We start from the raw sequence: 21,657 nt of genomic DNA, 5'->3' as shown, positions 1-21,657 counted from the left end.
GTAGTGATGCGGCTGTTACGTGTAAAACGTGTGTGTGGATGAGAGGTTCATTTCACTTTAATTATTAAACGAAAAAAACAACATTAACTATAAATATATAAATATATAATATATAGATAAACAAGCTCATTTCACTGGCGTCATTCGACCCTTCATGTTAAATACAGACACGATAACACGATAAAACAAGGTTTTCTCCGATATATTTGGACACATTAAATATAGTGTGTGATCTTAAAGGTGCATTTAAAGACATTGTCAGAATCTATTTTGAAGAAACTCTATGATTAAGAAATATCAAACAACAAATAACATTCCACTTGAAGAGACATATTGCAAATATCTCGACATAAACGCAATACTCACTTTTCTGAAGTATTGCAGCGGCATCATTTTTTTTTTGCATTACCAACATGCATCTCTAATTTAAAGAAAGTCTAGTCTATGGACTGTAGTTCACAGTAAATACAGTAGTTTATGACTTGTATCAAGGCCCATCTTTCACACCTATTGACCCTAACGAGCTAGATAACCCCACGACATAACAACAGACTTGTTGGTCTGTAAACATATCGGGGACAATTATTATTATTTTAGTAAGACCAGTGCTGTGCAGACGCTATAGTTTACCTCCTGCTGTTTCCCAGCTCCACCACTCAGCGGCGCTGTTGCCTCGTGTTTGAAACGTTGAAATCTCCTCCGTCGCAGTCCGTGGTGCTGATTTGAGTGACGCCGCTGCGAACAAGAGACTTGGAAAGAAGCACTTTGCTTTTAAAATCTAAGTTTGCATAGAAAGGCATAAAGAAACAAAACAAGAGACGAAGTACTGCAAGAAACGGTCACGCTGTGGTTCTTGTTATCTGCACTAGTACATTTACTAGTAACTTTTTGGGCGTAAAGGCCTTTTCATATTTTGTCTTTAGACATTCAAATCCTTGGTACCACAAGGAACTTTCATTTTGTGTCGATTCTGTTTGTCCCTGTGGACTAAAGTGGTAGTGTTTCTGAGCACCAGACTCTTTAGAAAACGTCTCATTCTACTGCAGCAGGGTCTGACAGTCGGCCCCTCTCAGTCCTGGTTCCGGTCTCTGCTGGAGGATCTGGGTCTGTCCACGGTGGACCGGTCTCTGCGGGAGTCTGAGCTGAAGGAGGTTCTGGTGAACCTGCATGATTTCATCTGGTTTCACCAGAATCCGACCCGGTGGCTCCGATGACGAGCTTTAAGAATAACTCTATAGAATCAGACCATCGTTTGATGTTTATTATAGGAAGTTCAGAAGGACAGTTTGGAGACTTCAGCAAGAAAAGCTTTATAGCAAAAAATAATAAAAATATCTGTTTTTAATGTAGAAAGAAGACAGTTGTCCACACATTAGAATAATATTTTAATAAATAAATAGCAGCATCACACAGAAAAAAAAATACATCGTGTGGATGACGGCATAATCATTGTATAAACTCAAAATGTGTCGTAGACAAACATTCACAATTCAAATGGTATAAAAACAAAACAAAAAAACAAACAAACAGCCACTGCAGAACAGAAGAGGGTTCAACGCACAGAACGAGAGCTAACCCACGAGCGCCGGATCACACAAGAGCCGCACAAACCGGACAAACCGGCCTGCGGACGAGCAGCGACGGGGTGCCGACACCTTCCAGGGGGACGTTCAAGAGTTCAAACGTTTGACGAAGAAGAAGAAGTCGGGTTTGCCAAACTCTTGAACAACCTGCAGCTCAGGCTCTCCGAGCCGCGTAGTGACAGAGTGTCGTGTTGGTTGAGGACGGGAGTGTTTAGGTCTCACCAGCATGTATGGACACGTGTTGATGCTAAGCTAGGCTAACTATGGAAAAATGGATTTATTCAGCACTGCCCTTAACTCTTCCTTTGTTTTAATCTCCTACACGTTTTATTACTCCCTTTGTTTTATTGCTTGGTTTTTTATCGTGCAGCATGTTTCCTTCTGTTTTTATTCACTACCTCGTTCCTTCACTTTGAGTCCCCCCCCCCCCTGTATGAAAGGTGCTACATAAATAAAGTTTATTATTTCCCTTTAAGCTTGTGCATGAAACATCTCCCTCATAGAGTTAGAACATTTTCAAATACACTAGAATCATTTCATGAAGCAGCTTGCAGAAGTCCTGAAGAAGGGAATAAAAGCCCAAATCAGAGCTCCTCAAACGCGTTAATACGAAACTCTTGTCAATAAACGGCTCCGACTATTTCTACACACACCAGACCCGGATCGAGTTACCGGCTGAAATCCCTCCAGACACTTTCTCAGAGTGATTTCTTTCACCTTTTCTGGGACCGCGAGCCCCGATTCAATCCATCGAGCCAGACACGATCGATTAAAAAAAAAACACACTCAGAAATGTTACTGAATCAATGCCAGATAGCAATCTGAGCCGGGCCTGGTACACACACGGGTACACGGGGAACACGGTTATCACATTGGGACGCACTGAGCCGGCTGGCCTCACACCTGACCGGGTCAAACTCCTCCCACTCCGTCTCCAGTTGGTTCTTCCTTCTCTTGTTTATGTTGTTGGTATTTTGAAGGAGATGAGTTTGCAATGTGCGTTATTTTGTCGATTGCTTCTTCCGTCCCTTCCTGCGCTTTATTCAGTAATAAAGACAGAACACGAAATAAATCAAATGTAACTTGAGTGGAGGCAGAGAGGAGCTTTTGAACGTCACTTCAAACATGCGCGGTGTTCGCAGGCCGACGTTAGCTCGTGTAGACCTCGTGGAGAGGAGCGCGGTGCAGCGACGGACCGCCTGTGTTCGTCTGCAGCGCACAAATGGTGGAGAAATGACACAGAGATGCACAGAACTAGCATGACGTTTCATCCTAATTGTATGCAAGAGGTGACTTCAAAAGAACCCTCCGGCTCTGGATTCAATCGGTCCACTGCAGGCTTTGATCTTTGCTCTTTTGACCATGGAGAGGGGGATTATGGGTAAAAAACAAAAAAAAAGAGGGGGGAGGGGGGGGGGGGGGGGTTACATTCAGGTGTTTGTAATTTTGGCTGTCCTATGGCTGAAGGGAGTTTTACCAAAAGGAGATATTGATCACTGGGGAAAGTGACTTTGACGAGAACTTAAAGGTGTCAGGCGATATATTTTAGTATTTAAAGGAGCACTCCACATATTAAGTATTACACTTCCATAAGATTAACGGACTAACATGAGACAGATTAAACAAAGATTGGTCAAAATTGAAGCAGCTGAGGCTGAGATATCCTGACTTTTGAGTCTCAATCTCCGAAACACTACAATTCCCATAATGCACCTCAACCGTCCGCCTCACATCTATCAAACCTCAGATCTCCAGATTAAAAAAGAAAAGGGTTTTTGTTAAAAAAATTAAATCTCAAACCCAAGCTGATATGAACCTGACAAGATAAAAAGGTTCTCTGTAGAACCTCTCACATGGGGTTCTGGGTAGAACCTCTCCAAGTGGTTCTCGGTAGAACTCTTTGTGTCGAGTTCTCGGTAGAATCCTTCAGAAAGCTTTTCTGGTGGAACCTTTACAAAAGGTTTTACCAGGAACTATGAGGACACGCTGAAGAACCCTATATGGTTCTAGTTAGTACCTTTACTTGTGAGAGTGAAGAACATCAACAGCTGTTTTTCTTTAGAACTTTGGAGAGAGAGAGGAGACGTGAGATAAATAAACTGAAAACTGGCGGAGTGCCCCTTTAAGTGATCTCTAAAAACGCTGCTTTTCTCAACGACTTCCTTCACAACACAACCAGTTAGCTCTACTGAACTAAGCCTACGACCACCACACGCACACGAGTTACAGGCTCATACCTCCTGTATTAGCTCTTGTTGCTAAGAAATCTACATTTGCCACCTTTTTAAAAAACCCCACACAATATTGAGTAATTCTCCACGGCGGTACATCGCAGATGTTCTCAGCTGATGGAGATGTCGATATATACGATGTGGGAGGTTTGAGGACCTGTCTCCATAGAGTCAGACGTCCGTCTCTTATTGACTTCCTGTCTATTTTTATGCAACGGATTAAATCTAAAGCTATTTGAGTCACGCTCGGGGTTGAAGATCGGAGAGTTTGGACAATCAAAACTTGCAATTATTGGAGATTTTGGCCAGTTTTTAATCCTAAAACCCCATCATGACAGCATCCATACAACAGCAGGGCTCTGATGGAGCTCAGTTAAATCTCAAACGGCCCAGAAGACGTGAATACTCTGATTACATGATATGTATATTAAGTAGGATATTGGGAAACACGGGGACACGGAGACAGATTTCTTTAATTCTGGAACAAATAAAGATGATTTGATGACAGCTGAGGAAGATCTTGGAAAGTGAGTTTCATGTATTATTGTTGGACTGAGTCGATGAACGTAACGACGGTGAGGCTGATGTCGTGAAATCTTTATATTTTTGTTCTTTTTTATAGAATGACATCTGAGGAAGCTTTGTGCAGCTTTAAATTAAAACCCTTTTTCCACATTTCTTTCTCTGTAGATCGCTCCGTGATGTTTTCTCCGTCGTTGTCAGTAAAAACCTCGAGAAGTTGGGACTTTTTAATTCTTTACAAAGGGGTCGTATTGGTCATCAGAAGCAAGAGCCTGACAGCTGGGTTGGACCGAAGGCCTGCGCCATGTTTATTTAGTTTTTTTTTAGCTCTTTTTTTAGCCCCTTTGTTCAAAGGGAGCCCACGACCACCAGATGGCGCTGTGAGTCCACCGGAGACCGGCGTACATTCCTTCATCTTGTTCCTCGCAGACGAACTTCAACTGAGAAAAGTTTCCTTCCCACACGTCTGTCAGCTGAACAGTTTGATTATACATGCTGGAAAGGTTCATTCATATATATGTATATATATATATTCTATGACTGTTGCTGTCAAGCTTGACCCGGCACAAAAATAGATTTGGTTTTAGTTTTTGGTCTTTTGGTGCGGAGAGAATCCACGTGGAACCCGGAGCTCGGACTGGATTTCGGACTCTTTTTTTCGCAGTTTGACCCGTTGACCTCTGCGCTGTAAACCTCAGATCAGTGGGACTCCGTGGAGACGGGCCGCTGGACTTCATGCCAGTTTGACCAAGAGAAGAAGCTCCTCATCACGTCCTGCTTCTGTCTTTGCCCCCCGTGAAGTACACCACATTTTAACGGACGCTTTCAACCCGAAAACCAAACATTCCGACGCCGAATAGAAAACAAAACACGTCTGAACTGTTGACCTTAGAGGTTACCTTCTAATCTGATTTCTCGGCACATTTCAGTTTGGGGATAAGGCTGCTCGGCCCAAACGAGTCCTTTCACAATAAAAGTACTTCCAGAATCCCAGCTCGACGATAATAATGTCGCTCGGCCCGGCGTCTGCGGGCTACGAACAAAATAAAAGGGAAACCGTCAAAACAACAACAACAACAAGAAAAAGGCCTGCGATCACACGCTGCTGGTGTGTTCTCTGGAGGCGGGGCTGTAGCCGATGAGCGACAGCTCCTGCTCCGCCTCCGTCTCCAGCTCCGTCTCCGAGAGCGCGCCGGCGTTGCGGCAGTCGGAGAGGCTCTGCGACACTATTCCGATTTGCGTCTCGTCGTCCGTGACGTCGTCCGGGTCCACCGCCAGCCGCCCGTTGTCCCCCCTGCCGCCGTTGCGGCAGTTGCTGTTGCGGTCCACGCCCGCTTTCCCGTGGCCGCCCGGCAGCAGAGGGGTCACGGCGTGCGACGAGCACGACGGCGGCGGCACCAGGAGGGTTTTGCAACTCTGTCCGGCGGCGTTGGCGCCGACTTTGTAGCGGCACCGGATGTAGCTGGAGAAGGCCCGCCGGTAGGTCTTGTTGAAGAGGGTGTAGACCAGCGGGTTGACCCCCGACGAGATGTAGCCCACCCACACGAACACGTTGAGGAGGTCGTTGAGCAGCGACTCGTTGCAGGCGCCCCGGCACAGGACGAAGGTGACGTTGGTGATGAAGAAGGGGCACCACATGATGAGGAAGAGGAAGAAGACGATTCCCAGAACCTGAGGAGAGGACAGAAGAGAGGGGAAGTGGATTAAAAAGACCCAGACGCCAATAAAAAAACATGACCTCTTTCTCCCTTTCATAAAAGCTCTTTAAAAGCTCTCTGATCAAAGTGCATGCTTCATACATACACAGATGTTCTCCTTCATGTCATTGCTCCCACTTCTGCTGGGATTTCACGGTGTTGCTGCAGGTATGAGAGCGCTTTGGTCTTCATCCAGCGTGAATTAGAATTCTGGCGAAGCCGCCGCCGAGCACTCAGACTCGGGCAACGCTTCAAGCTTCTTCTGTTTTTTTTCAACGTTTGCTCAAAGTGTGTGGATTTGATAACGTGAGCTTGTCTCACCGTTTCAGAGGAGACATGTGAAACCACCAGAAGTCTTACTTTAACACATGTAGTGATAAACAACGTTGCACACGGAGCTCTGAATATTGGTCCTTCAGTGTTAACGTTGGGACAAAGAAGATCACAGAATATCGAGGTTTCAACCATTTTAAGTGACTACTTTTGGAGGATCATGATTGGCTAGAAACATATTTTTAAAACAGCACGGTTACATATTTTAAATGTAAATAGGGGCTCAAAATACATATTTATATAATGTGCAACCCCACACGGTCCACCGTCACTGGTGGGTGTGGTCAGAAGTCTGCTCTGTTGCATTTGCAACCACACCCACCAGTGATGTCACGGTGCACCGACCGCACCCTGGAGTACACTTCTACATCACTGCAGCGAGGCGAGAAGTTCAACCAGAAGGCCCCTCCACCTCTACACAGGAATCACACACACACAGACTTTGTGAGGATTTTGTTTGTTTGTAGTTGTGATGTGCCTCTGTTTGGGCTTTTTGTGTTATTTTGTGGTCTTTTTTGTGTCTATGTAGTCATTTTGTCTCTTTGAAATATGTTTGTATCTCTTTGTGGGCTTTTTATGTCTCTTTTAGGTCTTTTAGTGTCTCTTTGTAGTTGTGTGTGTCTATTTATGTCTCTTTGCAGTGTATTTATGTCTCTTTAAAGTCATTTAGTGTCTCTTTGTAGTTGTTTTATGTCTCTTTTAGTGTCTCTTTGTAGTTGTATTGTGTCTCTTTGTAGTTGTTTTGTGTCTCTTTGTGTTTTTTTTTGTCTATTTGAGGTCTTTTTGTCACTTTGTAGTCGTTTTTTTGTTTCTTTGTGGTTCTTTTTGCATCACTTTGTGGTCAGTATGTGTCTCTTCGAGTTACATTTTGCAGGGGAAGGCCAGGGAGGCTCCTGACACTTTGGGCCCTTGTGGCCTGTGCCCACCTGTTCAGTACTCCATAGAAACAAAAGCAATCGTCTAAATAACTGTGTGTATTTGATTATCTCCCTGCTACCACATGACACACCTTAAATCCCCCGACGAGCACTCGGCTCCGCTCTGCGTTCTCACCTTGGAGGCCCGCCGCTCGTTCTTTATGGCCTGCATCATTCCCCGCCGCCCGTGGCAACCCGACGAGTCGCTCCGCCCCTGCCCCGCGGCCGGCGAGCTGAGCTGCGATGCCACCTCCGAGCAGGGGATGATGCTCAGGCTGTCCGGCGTGGAGATGCTGCGCAGTATGCTGGACTCGGCTGCTTTCAGGCAGCTCAAGGTGTTTCGTCTGCTCTGAGGCAGCGGCTTCAGCTCTAGTGGGAGAGAGGAGAGAGAGCGGTCAAGAAGCTACAAATGTTATTTACGCAATAGAAGAGAAACATGGCGGCTGATTCCACCGTGCCTTAAAGCTACACCGGTTACTGAAAATGAGCCAAACGGAGCAAAAATGAGCAAACGTTAGCCTGCCGAGCTAACTAGCCAGCCACCCGTCTCCGGAGCGGCCCCACTGTGTCTGTTCTACTCCTACTCTACTGATCTGCATCATGCAGAGCTGGTGAATTAGCTGATCCGATGTGTTTACAGGGTCTGCTGTCGGTGCTGCGCTGTGGTGGAAACCAGCTTTCATTATTAATGTGAATGAACATGAAAATATGCAGCGACTGCAAAAGTTTACTCAACCGTCCAATAACACAAACAGCAAATCTGCTTCTAAGTGGTTTCATTTGGGGATTTTAAAGGCTTGTGGGGAGATTAAAACACCAGCACAGTTATAAAAAAACTACAATAAACAGCTGTTTTCATTCTCCGTTGTACATAAATAAAACATATTGCTGATGATTGGGACTGTGAATAATTTCACATATGCACATATGCTCTTTTTGCCGCTACCTTGTGAATCCGAAGGCGCAAGTGTGGTGATCTGGGGAATCTGGAAGCTGCTGGGGGGAATCTGCAATGTGTTCGTCATGGCTGGTGTGTGCAAAGGCTGCTGGGACGAACTCTTCGCCTCGCACAGGAAGACAGTGGCCTGCCTCTGCAGCACCTGGAGAGGGAGAGAGGGAGAGAGGGAGAGAGGGAGGATGAAGAACAAACGAGGGAGAGGATTGTGAAGTAAGGACACATTGTGTGTTTGGCAGGGTTACACGGAGACACGACTACCTGTATGGTGAGGCCGTACGTCACCACCATGATGACCAGCGGGATGAAGAAGGCCACGAACGAGCCGATCAGCATGAAGCGCTCCTCGTTGAGGACGCAGCTGCCGTTGACGAAGACCTTGTCCTCGTTGTGGAGGCCGATCACGGGGATGGGCATCGACACGCCTAGAGACAGCGGGGAACAGATGTCGTTCATTTCTATTGTTCTGTTGAGCACAGACTGGTGCAAACACATCAATGTTTTTGTACCAGGTAATATCCTTAAAAACAATAAACATGAATATCCTTCCACCATTCCAAACACCCTCTCTTTTGTTGTAAAGTTCAAAACAAACTTTATTAAACGGAGCCATTTTATGGTCTGTAAACGGACCGATGAGCTCGTGAACCTTGAAGTTAATAACCGTGAGCGAGGGAGGAGAGAAAACAACTTTCTACATAATTCTGTGGTTAAATTCCTCGGAACAAAGAGAAGAGATTCATTATGACCGACCCCAAACACGTCCGACAAACTATTCATTATCCTCATGAGAGAAATAACATGATCATTTGTGAAATAACAGATACCAGACAGGAAATGAATCAGAAGTGTTGAACACACAGACGAGTCTCTTGTTCGTTGCCGTCACTCATGTGAGGCCAAAAGGTGCATCGTTCTCTGCTGCACAGCTGGGGACCGGGCCGACATCAAAACGCCATTTTTGGAGCAGCGGCAGCTCCCTTTGATGAGGTCGTTGAATATCGACCACACAGACGTCGCCCGGGGACGAAGAGCCTGAGAGACGGTGAAGGATTCAGAGCCGAGGACGTCTAAATGACTTCTGATGAGCAAATCCCTCTAATGAGACTGTCCAGGAGCCTTCTTCCTTCTTCCTTTACTCCTTTCCTTGTTTCCTTCTTCCTTTCCTCCTTTCCTTCTTCCGTGCGGGGAGGTGAGCGATGGACCTGCAGGTCCCGATGGATGGAGAACGCCTCTACGCCGCGCTGTGAGAGATATCGGCGAGGATCTCCCGTTGGATGTTTTTGCCGCTAATCCTTCGGCATTGATCGCTTAAAGCTTCCCTCAGACCTCAATCACAGCAGCGCAGAACCTTTGGAACGGGGTCGAGCAAACGGCAACAGGAATAAACGGGGGGGGGGAGTTCTTTTGATTCAAAAGCAGCCGGTGGTGAAGGACTGCAGAGGAGGAAGAAAGGAAGCGAAGCTCTTCCTGGTTCCTGGAGCTGTCAATCAACCTCTGATCCGTCTGCGGTTGTTTGGAAGTTTCACAGCAAAACAACTTTGGAGTGAACCTGCTTTACTTTGCTGTTTTTGGCTTCATCCAACGTGTCTGTTCTTCTTGCTGCACTGATAACACCGAGACGCGTTCCTGCACACGTATTAAATGTGGTCAACAGAGTAAACGGGATCTAGAGGAGAGATAGTTGTTGTAAATATTTGTTTGAAGCTAAAGAAATGTAGAATTTAGCCGTTGCATACAGATTATTACAGGGGAGGAAGTTGAGAAAGGGTAGTCGGACGTCCTTAAAGGTCAGTGTGCAGCATTTAGGGGATCTTTTAGCGTGTTTTCTTTCGTGAATAATCACCTGAAAATAAGAATCTGCAATGCCCTGTTTCTACAGACTTTATCTAAACACTCTTTATTACTGATTTTTGGCTAAATCAACTTCTCACACACTTTTTAAATGTCACCCCAAAAGAGCAAACATGTTGCATGTAGAGTGTATTTGAAAGCAGCAACACACAGCTAGATACTACGAAGGTAACAAAGAGGCAGCACATCTCTACACGATGTGTTAATACTTTACAGCGCTAATCCCTCAGCATTGATCCCTGTGAGTCCTCTCAGGCATCCAGCACCGCTGAATGTCGAGGTATCGAGGGGGGTCGAGGAAACGCCGGCAGGGAAATAGTGATTTCTTTTACGATTGCAAAAGCAGCCGGCGGTGAGCGAGGGCCGTCGTATCTGCAGGGTGTCAATCATCTCCTCCTGTCGATGCCGCCTCGGAGAAGCAGTCGCTCAATGAAAAACCTCCAAACACCAGAGGGAGTGAATGGGGGAACACCTCAGAGTGGATGAAGCACTTGTTCAGGAGTAAAGAAACGCTGCAGATTTCCAATTATATCTGTGCCCCAGCGGGTACGTCTGCTGTCACCAGTTGGAGAGCTTTTGGGAGGAGCACAGCTGACGGGCGTTATGCAGATTTTCAGTGTATTTATTCTCACAGTAACCTGTAAGATTCCAGCTACGACGCACTGACTGAAGTCATGCCCAGAACTTCCCAAACTCATGCATCGTCTTTGCTAAAAAAACGTATTATTAATGACTTCACTCCCAGGTCTGACTGTCCACCCACTGCTAGCCGACTAGCAGCTAGCATTAGCATGAAGACATGGCGGAAGCATGGTGACTTTAGCCAGTCGCTCAACCAACAATTAAATAGGTCGTTACTAAATATTTCCCTCGTGTGACTCTTCAGTCAGTGAGTTGACTTGTCTTGACTCTCACATACAGTCGGGATCCTAAATATAGGATGGCATGACATGCAAAGACCAGCTACTGTATCCCAGAGGGTTTGATGTGCTAACGCTATGACTTAACATTTACTGTAGGGCCGGAGGACGTCAGACTAATGACATGCTCAGACAATCTGTGTGTGTGTGTGTGTGTGTGTGTGTGTTGTAGTACGTGTTAAGACATGGAAGCCCTCTCGGGTCTTAAAGGGCACGAAAAACAACATCAACAGGAGCTGGAGGACAGACAGACAGAGAGGGAAGTCTGAGAGGAAAGTTTTAAAAGTCATCTGATCCCTGAAGAACGCAGTTCTCTCCCTCCAGGACACACACACACACACACACACACACTGATAAACGCAGGCTATTATACAGATGAAAAGATTGCTCTAACGAGGGAGGGTCGGGCTCCGAGTGATGAGGAAATGGGAGGAAATTATAGTTCATAACTTTTTTTACAAGGTGAAGGAGTGAAGTCTGAAGATCGAGAAAACGTGGACGAAGACGTCCTTAAAAGAGCAGTTTGGAGGATTTAGTAACATCTAGCGTGTCGGAGAACTACGGTGGCCTTCAGGGAACGTAGAAATGCAAAAGGCTGTTTGGTTTGTCCATTCAGGGCTACTGTAGAAACACGGTGTAGATATGAAGAGCTCATTCTGAGGTAACAACATCACAATGATTCATCGTTTCAGGATATTATACACTAATGAAAATAGATGCCGATAAATCTTCTGAATCTTAAACATTGGAATCTGTAATATGCTCCAAAAAATAATTCACATCCACGAACGTGCTTCAGTATATCCGTATTAACAATCCAACTGTCTATAAGTATGCGGTGCTTTCCTAGCTCGTGGCTATCGCTAATAGCATTCATTCCCAGATGACATAATTCATGCATTTTGCATATCATTGTATCATATAAGAAGTGCTGCCTTCAGTCCTCCGGGGACGGATGAGAGACGATCAGCAGCGTCTCGTAAACGAGAGGCTGCGAAGACGCTCGGAGCGTCAACAAAGGAACGACGTTCCCCCGCGTTCCAGGAACGTCAGGAGGTGAAGCCGGGTGGACCTGTGGAGAGAACTGCCAGGGGATCCCAAAACCCCCCCCCCCCCCCCTCCCTCTCATTACATTTAATAACAGCCGTCAATCTGCAAAGGCTCTGTGTGGGCGTACAGGGGGTCATAATTAGCGTTATAATTAGCGGTTTGGGTGTTTTGTTCGGCCAACCATGAAGTCAGCATCGCATTAGTTCCGAAAACGTGTTTTGTTGTTGATTATGTTCGCTGTCTGGGAGCATTATTGTTTAGGAGACACTATCTGCATGGCCGGATAACAAAAGAGGTCAAAGACTTTGTCTTGTGATTTGGGTGAACCGACCCTTTAACCATGTCTGACGTAGAGCACAACGTGTTTGTCTCTTTAAATCAGTTGATTGGCTGCTTTTATGAGTTACCATATATAAAGAAAATAGTGATCATATACTACTTTAAGAGAAAAGCTCATCAGTATCCCCCAAAAAAAGTCAATAAGCTTCTTCCTCTTGACAGCAATCATGCAAACGTTCTTCATTGACTCATCTAGCTGATGCATGCTTGTCACGATAATTCTATTTCTTACTCACTCCACCGTGAATGAATAACAGGCTTATTAAAGGCGCGTTCTGACCTATAGAGATGGTCCACACGGCGGCGATCTTCATCATGGCTTTGGTCCTGGAGTTGAAGCGGCTGTGCTCGATGGGGTTGCGGATGGCGACGTACCGGTCCAGGGAGATGGCGCACAGGTGCATGATGGAGGCGGTGGAGAACAGCACGTCCAGGTAGATCCAGATCGGACACAGGGCGCTGGGGAGAGGCCAGGCGTAGTCTGGAGGACGGAGGAGGAGGAGGAGGAAGAGGAGGAGGAGAAAGGAAAGGTGACGTTACATTGGCTGTGCTAGAAAGCAGCGATGTTCAATCTGTTATATGAAGCTGCAGCTCGACTAAACCTTCATTAATTAGACTTTACATGCACTCCGTGTCACAGCTCCCATGAGGAGTCAGGTTAAAGTGATGGTTTGATTGCAGCATTTAGTTTAGAGGTATTACTCTTCATCATCATCACGATCAAGATGGTTAATAAATGTGTTTGCGTGGATTATTCTACAGCCGGAGAGATAGAGGTTGAGATTACATCATTACTGATACAAAGCGTCTGGTTTAGATGATCTATATGTTTATAGATTATAGACGTGATCGTGTGAAGGTTTGTGTGGACTGAAGTGGTTTTTTTGTGAAAGACTGGAGGTTTTGGTGCATTCTGCTGATTCTGTCGAGGGAATAACAAAGATGAAACAAAGGCCGATTATAACGATAAAGATCGATCTGACAGATTCGTTTTCACAACACTGCGCCCACACTGGAGGGAATGACTCCATTATCATTAAAATTGTGTTAAAATATGGGACGGAGTCAGGAAACGTTTTTCGACCGTCAACCAAGAGGACTGGGTGTATAATTTAAAAGGTATCACATTCATCACGCTGCGCTCTTTGTGTAAATCTCGGGGGGCAACATTATACCGGCTTATTATCGGCATGTTTGATCTGAATTATTCAGAAAAAGATGAATATGCATGAACACCACGAGACAACATAAACGGTTGGTAAAGAGAAACCTTGTAGCTCATCTCTCTGACGTTTAAACCGAACACGAGGGCGCCTTAAAGCTGCATTCTCTCTAATGTCCACCAGGGGGCGACTCCTCTGGTTGTATAGAAGTCTATGAGAAAATGACTCTACTTCTCTCTTGATTCAAGTCTTCTTCAACGCAGCAACCAGGCTTCCAACTCACTCCGGTGTAAAACCCAACCGTGTCGGAGCAACGTACAGAGTTTAAAGAGGAAGAGAGGAAACTAGTGAAACTAGCGCCTCGTGAGAACGTGTTGGCCTGGCAACTTCCATGGTTTGAAGTAAAGGTTAATATGTAAATGAAGGTAAAAAGGCCGGTTATTAATCTTCAGCTCAATTTAAATCTGTTGAGAGTAAAACGGTCATCTAGCAGGACACGGAGGCCAACATCAGATAAACTCAACCGTTTGTGCCATTTTTATGTTCCGGTGATGCTTTGTTGATACCCGAGGGAGAGATCCTTACACCCCCGACACACACACACACACACACACACACACTCTCACACACAGGGAGGTCACAGGTCACAGCCGCTGACAGCGTGATACCCTGTAGAGCTGCGTCTCGGCTCGCTGCTCTGCAGGGGAAACAAGTTTGGGGTCACCGGGGGAATAGACTGATGTAACTACCAGAAACACAACATGGAGCGTCCTAGCAGAGGATTAAATGAACGGGTTAACCTTTGCTGCTGTACATTAATTAGCTGCTTAGCTGGCTAGATTGATATCCAGGCAATATTTTACCCACAAGCAGGAAAGAAACACCGGGGAAGAGAACACGCGTCTGTTGAAATAAAAGCTCGATACTCGAGTAAAAGCACCCGAAACATGATAAATGCATCTGGAGTGAGCGTCCCGAGCTCGTCAACTTTAATCATTATCTCTCTTTGTGGTTCTATAAGTTCCCAAATCGCAGGTGGCTGTTTAATCGTCAAAAGCTTTTGAAAGATGACTCAACATTTTCCGCACCACATATTTTCTTTTGTTTTCCGAGAGAAGCAGCATCATCCCCGACGGTTGTTCCTGTCCGCGGATTTAAAAAACAACAAAATGAGACGTAAGATGCAAACTGGAGAACATCGGGGGAGCGAACAGGCTGCTGTGTCAGCACGGCTCACACTGCAAGTTCTGTGCCCGAAGCTTATTCATGCCAAGAGTCTTCACAGAGGACAAGACCTGCAGCCACACACACACACACACACACACACACACACACACACTCCTTAATTCCATCTCTGATTCGCAGCACAGGCTGCACGTATGCGACGCATGTGGAGTGAATCACGCCTTTTGTTTGTGTGTGCTGACCGAGTGGGAGGAGGATTGCGTAACTTTCCGGAGGTCAAACACTTATTGGGGGCACCAAGCATGACACACACACACACACACACACACACACACACACACACACACACACACACACACACACACACACACACACACACACACACACATGGTGTTACTCAGCTGGCTCAGGGTGCGTTGGATCTTCTGGTGAATACGCGGTAGAGACTCTGAGTTCACTGCTACAGCTGAACTCTGTTTATAAATAGTTAACAGACCATAAAGCAGGGTTTTCTTTTAGGGCGGGGCTTACTGTGATTGACAGATTGCTAATGCCGGTCTGGGAGATGACTTGTCTTTTTAATCTTCGAACTTTAACCCTTTCACAACGTTAATCGTAAAGTTTTTGGTGCCCTAAAAACATCGTATTCAGCGTCTGTATTTAGAGGTGATAAACTTGAATACATCGGACTAAACTAAAGATCGTCCTCGCTCTGATTTGTGTTTTATTTTCCTCACAAACACAAATATATACGGTGCAGCGCTGTCCAAGGTGCTGAAACCCAGCAGAGGAGTTGGACACAGCTTTCATTTTATGTGTTGACATACGCTACAGTCTATTTATTCATAATGAGAATATTGCACAATTTGTAGCCGTTTAATTTCAATATTAGGGAAATTCTTCATTTTTTACCTCTTTTCTAATTAGTCAATGCACGTAAACAATTACTGCAAGTCTGAGGAACGTATGAGAGCTCGTGTCGTCGTCTCCCCGACCCTAAACTAAAGCCTGGTTCGGCTGCCGCAGTTGTATTTGTGCTGTAAATGGCGCCTTCATTTCCCCAGCACGCCGTACCCGCCGACAGACAGCGAGGCTCACAGGGGAACCAATCTAAACCGTGATTGGGTGATTATTCTAGAACCATTACATTGTGAAACCACCACGTCCTTTGTAATGATAAGCGAGAGCGGAGAGGACTCGCCTGTTGCCACTTTAAATGCGTCCGCGCCGCTCTCCGTACGTCTGAGCGGCAGAAAGCCATCGACCCGAGCGGCGTTCATCTGAAGCCTCTCTGTCATTGTGGTTCATATTACAGTCCGTCTCATTTCCCTTTCCAATTCATTAAAGCACAGACGACACATCTCATAACAATCCGCCGGCATCGGTGTGTGTGTGTGTGTGTGTGTGTGTGCGCTTTTTGTACATGTGTGTTTTATCAGCGAGTGTTTCCAATTTCGAACCCCATGCAGAGAGATAACTTTGATTGAGTTGGCGCTGAAGGTCGTATACTTTTAGGCAGTGTGTTCTTCTGTGTGTGTGTGTTAGTGTGTGTGTGTGTGTGTGTGATCTCCTCCCGTCCTAATTGAGTCTATAAGATCTCATCTTCCTCTCTGCTGCTTCTCGTTCCGTCTCATTTCATCATCTCTCATCAATCCTGCGCTCTGTCTTCTGATATTATTATTCCTGCGTATCAACACTTCTTAGATATATTGTTGACTTTACGGCGGTGATTTGAGGTGTGATAAATTCTGTCGCGCCATTTTTTTGTTTATGTGCCTCGCTTCATATATTATCAGTGTTTAATTACCACTTGTGTTATTTTATCGCCCCGCAAACAGAAGCTGAATGAATCTAAATGACGTGTGAAATGTTTCCTTATTCGTCTTCCTTTACGGACACACTTTGAATCGATGGAAGACGTGAGATTTGTGTCGAATAATACGAACGGATACGGAAAGTTCAGAAATTATCTTTGTCTTTAGACATTATCTAAGTTTGGGGAAGTGGCAACCAAAACCTGCACACCGCTTTGACCAGGAAGTAGCAGCAGGACCTCACTGACTGAACTACACAAAGTCAAATCAAAGATAAATGGATTTTTTTCCAGCACCGTAAATCCCTCACAGCAGCTTCACTGCCGGGTTTGTCATCTTCAGTTCGACATTTCAACCGGATGTTGTGACGTCCTCGGACAGAGAGGGTAAAACCAGTCCATGAGACGGGTCGTAGAGCTCTGGGTCGTCCTCCACGTATTCACCATAAAGTGATACTTACGGAAGAGAAATAAAAACATCTGCCGACTGTGACTGCGATGCGCTCTGCGGTTCTTAAAGTTCCTAAAATAGACTTGGGAACGCTTGGACCCCGCAACGGCGCCACTCTGGCCTTCTGTATATTCACATTGACAACGATGGATTTGAGGGGCACACAAAACGTCCCCCAACTCGTTTAATTGACAGCTGATTGGCAATTCATCATTTAGCTCTTTCTCCCGCTCTTTGCAGACATTTTCAACCATTTACATGCAGCGCGAGGACAGAACGAGGTTGCGCGGACGAGGTCGTTTAACGGAGGACGGCTGGAAATGTGACATCTGCAAACGACAAGGACGCGCGTGATGTGATCAAGATGATTAGAATAATGCTTTCCCGTCCAAACAACATTTACCTCATCATTGTTTTATGCTGGGACGTTATAAATAGTGTGTGTGTGTGTGTGTGTGTGTGTGTGTGTGCTGGTTGTTTTGGAAGCTTAGACCCTATCAAATATATTCAGTCATCATTCCCGTAATTCCCATTAAAAAAACTGAAACATTTGCCAAAAACTGTGTGTGTGTGTGTGTGTGTGTGTGTGTGTGTAGAGATAAAGTCGCTAAATTACAATCCACATCATCTTTTATCATGATTGCCATCATCATCATAATCATTATGAAGTTAAATGGTATGAGGACATTCTGTGTGTGTGTGTGTGTGTCTGGTCCATCACTCAGCCAGCCGTGGGGATCAATGCAGTCGAGCACCGGTTTGATGGATGACACTGCAAGTCTATAGATCCAGGCTCTGTGGGATGTGTGTTTGCAAGGGGAATGCTGTTCTTTTGTAGGTCTGTCTATAAATGACACGCTGTCTGTCTGTCTGTCTGCCTCGGCTTTTATGTGCGCGTCCGTCTGTAAAACCGAGAAAGAAAAAAAAGGTGATTGTTGGTGTTTGTGTGAAACATTGATTACCGCGGTGGGCAATCAGCGGCAGCAGCTCCAGACAACAGACAAGACACAGAGCGAGCGCCCGAGTGTGTCCATTGACCGTGCGCGGCCCATTAAGCACTAATCAACCTTCGCCGTCCTGCTTTGTATTCCTGAGGGATTCCAGCGACAAAGCAGAGACATTAATATAGTAAGTTTGGCCGAGTCGTGCCGAGGATACAAAAGAGCTGCCGGAGGGCCAAAAATGAGACGGAATGAAGATGTTTGATGAAGCTTTGTGCAGATACACGGAGACTGCCGTGAATCTGGGGGACACATCCTGACTTTTTAATCACTTGTATGGGTCAAGCTCCAAAAAAACGTTCCCATGATACCACCATAGACCGTAAATTCACTCATTGGTTTGATGTCTCGAGTTCGGCATCTTGGCCGTCGCCATCTTATATTTTTGCAACTAGGGAACGGAAGTGACCATATTTTGACTGCGGAGGAGTTACGTAGAGACTCTGGTAACAATCTGTCAATCACTGTGTAGCCCCGCCCCTAAAGCATCCCCTGCTTTATGGTCTGTTTGACTCTAAATGGACCATAATCTACTAAATGAACATCATGCTGTATTGAAGAAGACTTGAAACTAGAGATTGAGACCATAAACTCATGTTTACAATGTTTACTGAGGTAATAAATCAAGAGAGAAGTAGTCATTTTCTCATAGACTTCTATACAACCAGAGGAGTCGCCCCCTGGTGGACACTAGAGAGAATGCAGGTTTGAGATACTTCAACATTGGCTTTCCATAATGCCCTAAAACTATTCAAAATCATCCATATTCATTATCCCTCCGTTCTCAGTAAGTCAATGAATGTTGAAACACCAGCAGCAACAAGAACAAGTTATCTTCAGCGCTGTGTTGTATTGTATTTCCTGTTAAGTGACGATCAAAAAGGCGCTAATAACGGGTCGATTGTCTCGGCTTGCAGTTTTCTCTAGAACCGCTAATTCAAACAACTTCACACGTGACGCTGCGCGTTCTTGGGTCCTGATCAACACATCCTGCCAAGTGGGTAGTCGATCAGATGAACGATATGAGAAAAACGAAGGACAGACATTCAGACATACAGGTAAAGGTAGGTAGATGGGTAAAATACATGTTGGGAAGCCTAAAAAAAATGAAAAACAGTCCAAATACATGGAAATCCTGACCGGTGTAACCAATGTAAAGTGCACAAAACTCCCCAAATTGAATACATTGTTGGCCTGTCAAGATAAAAAGCTACGTTGACCTTTTCTGAATCTGTCCGTCGTTGCTGGTAAACCGTCACATACTTTTCCTCCCAGACAGATTTATTTGGCTCACATATGCGATCACTGTTTGCACCCAAACTCAAGTTAGTTAATGAAAGTTTTCTCAGATACAAAATGACCACATGTGACACCGGCTGATAACCGAGGCGACGTCTCACATCAACGTCTCCGCCAGATGCTCAGAGATCAAATCACAAATCGTTTAGCGCCGACCGATAAACGCTACGTCAACATATTCATATGTGGCTGTCACCGCTGTCATCGGACTAGATTAGTGTATGCTCTGTATGCTGCAGCTCCAAAGAATTTAGACAGATGCTGGATCTAATTAACCCCGCATGAGATGATCGGTGGCCGAAAATCAATAACAAAAGCATTTAACCCAGGTTCCTGTGCAGACATTTTCTCTTTTAAACGTTTGCTAAAGTGGCTATAGTCCAAATAACTTTGGATGCACACATACTGAAAATCCTAATTATAGAATATTGTTCGGACCACGTTTAGTTGACCACTTAAAGCTGCACTAATCAGTTTTATATTAATAATGAGTCAAATTACTATCTGCAATGTGAGAGCTTGTAGTGACAAACCAACAGAGAATTGTCACCATGCAGTTCGCCCTAGTTTTGAAACCCTTTTGTCTCATTGTTTGTCCGCAAATTTAGCGTTTTAAATTCACTCTCAAGGCTCTCATTAACGTTGTTTTCCGTTGCACCCACTCTACACTATCTGCCCAAGACCTAACGCCAGAGAGACACAGTAGCCGAAACATCAACACATCACACATCTAATGTCACAACATGCATCTAACAGGAAAAGACATTTCCATCCTGGGTGGAGACCAAACCAAAAAAACAAAAACAAACCAAAAGAAGTCAACGAATAAAGCTTTAATTCACGAAATCAAAGGCCTGGTTGTTGTGACGCTTGACCTAGCTAGGACCTACTGGACTTCCTGAGGACTTAACTTCAAAAACTTTAATGCAAAAATATTAAAAGTACTTTTGAGCTGCTAAAATGTGGGCATTGACCAATGTGGACACTGAAAACTGCAAAGGCCAGCTTGAGTTAATCTACAGCTCCGCAAAAGATGTCCTACTGTCAGCTCCTCAGTAACGGTGACATTTACAGGTACACAGGAAGAAACGTACCTCTCCGCTGTGGGGTTAATGCAGAGACCGAGGCTGGAATGTTACAGGAAGACAGCCTCTCTTTAATCCAATATTTTTACTCAACATTGGAAAAGAAATTGAATAGGCAGCCTCCCACGACATCCTATTGGGCTAATGCTGAATCCTGGCAGGGATATTGTAAGCAGGAACAGCAGTTGATCGCGGGTATGATATTGCAATTATCAAGTTGGCATCCTCCGGATCTGGAATCACTCGCAGCATAACAGCGAGCGATGTCTCTGAGAAGTAATAATCATTTCAACAATTGTACTGAAAAAAATGTTTTGAAATAATGACAGGACGCGTGTCACAGTGAGGTGCAGCTGGTGAGTGGGCGGGTGCCCGAGATCAGAGGTAGACGTCTGCAGAATAATGTTTAAGTAATGGTGATTTATAAGTATGTATGATTACAGTAAGACACCGTATAATTACAGTAAAAAGACATATTTCTGTAGAAATTAAACCTGGATTATCCAGAGAAATGTGGGAGTGTGAGCAAGAAAAAGATAAAAGGTTTACAAGGAGCAACGTTATCTGTTATGAAGCTTTTAATGTCTGTTGCTTGCTGCATGTGTATAAGTCTTCGTAAAAACTCACCATAGAGGATGTTGATGAGGGAGACCGGCATGACCAGGATGCCTACGAGCATGTCCGCCACGGCCAGCGACCTCAGGAAGAAGTTGGTGGCGTTTTGGAGCTTCTTCTCCAGCGACACCGCCAGGATCACCAGGATGTTGCCACCGATCGTCAGCGCGATGATGACCAGTATGAGCAGCGCCGGCCAGTTTTTATCCTTCATCACCGTCCTGGCGAAAGACTCCTGGGTGAAATTGTCCAGACCTGCGCTCATGGCTGCCGCACCTCCGCCGATGCCTCCAAACCCTAGCCCCCATGGCAGGGTTTGGTTGAGGTCCAGGGGGTTTATGCTTGGCCAAGCCATCCGACCACCAACCTCCTGGGAAGAAGTGATGGTGCTGAACCCGCCGAGAAGAGCCCTTTCTGGGCCGCCCATCCCAAGGAGAGAACCTTAACCTATAGGAAGTTTATAAGGGGAAGGCCTCCCCTGGTTTGTATTCACCTTCCTCACCAGCAGAAGGAAGAAGAAGGTGGAGAAAGAAACGCGGTCTGCATTGATTAAAAGTTATTTGAAGAGTTTTGAAGTGGGTCTTCCAAAATGAATTCTCAATAGCATTACACCATTAGGGAGGATCTGGGGGATGGGGTAAAAT

General features: G+C 45.3%; 1 protein-coding gene across 1 annotated transcript; it reads right to left on the bottom strand.

The window, feature by feature from the left end:
* Nucleotides 1-5,431: 5,431 nt before the first annotated feature.
* htr2cl1 (5-hydroxytryptamine (serotonin) receptor 2C, G protein-coupled-like 1) lies at nucleotides 5,432-21,227 on the bottom strand (the record flags this gene model as incomplete). Its single annotated transcript, XM_079184576.1, is given in 7 exon segments — nucleotides 5,432-6,007; nucleotides 7,420-7,682; nucleotides 7,685-7,686; nucleotides 8,355-8,383; nucleotides 8,500-8,663; nucleotides 12,682-12,882; nucleotides 21,026-21,227. Coding segments are annotated over 7 exon segments (1,437 nt in total).
* Between the last annotated feature and the right edge of the window lie 430 nt (nucleotides 21,228-21,657).

Source organism: Pholis gunnellus (assembly GCF_910591455.1).
Source record: "Pholis gunnellus genome assembly, chromosome: 23".
Taxonomy (NCBI): Eukaryota; Metazoa; Chordata; class Actinopteri; order Perciformes; family Pholidae; genus Pholis; species Pholis gunnellus.
The sequence above is the reverse complement of the archived record's forward strand: the minus strand, read 5'-3'. Positions and strand labels throughout refer to the sequence as shown.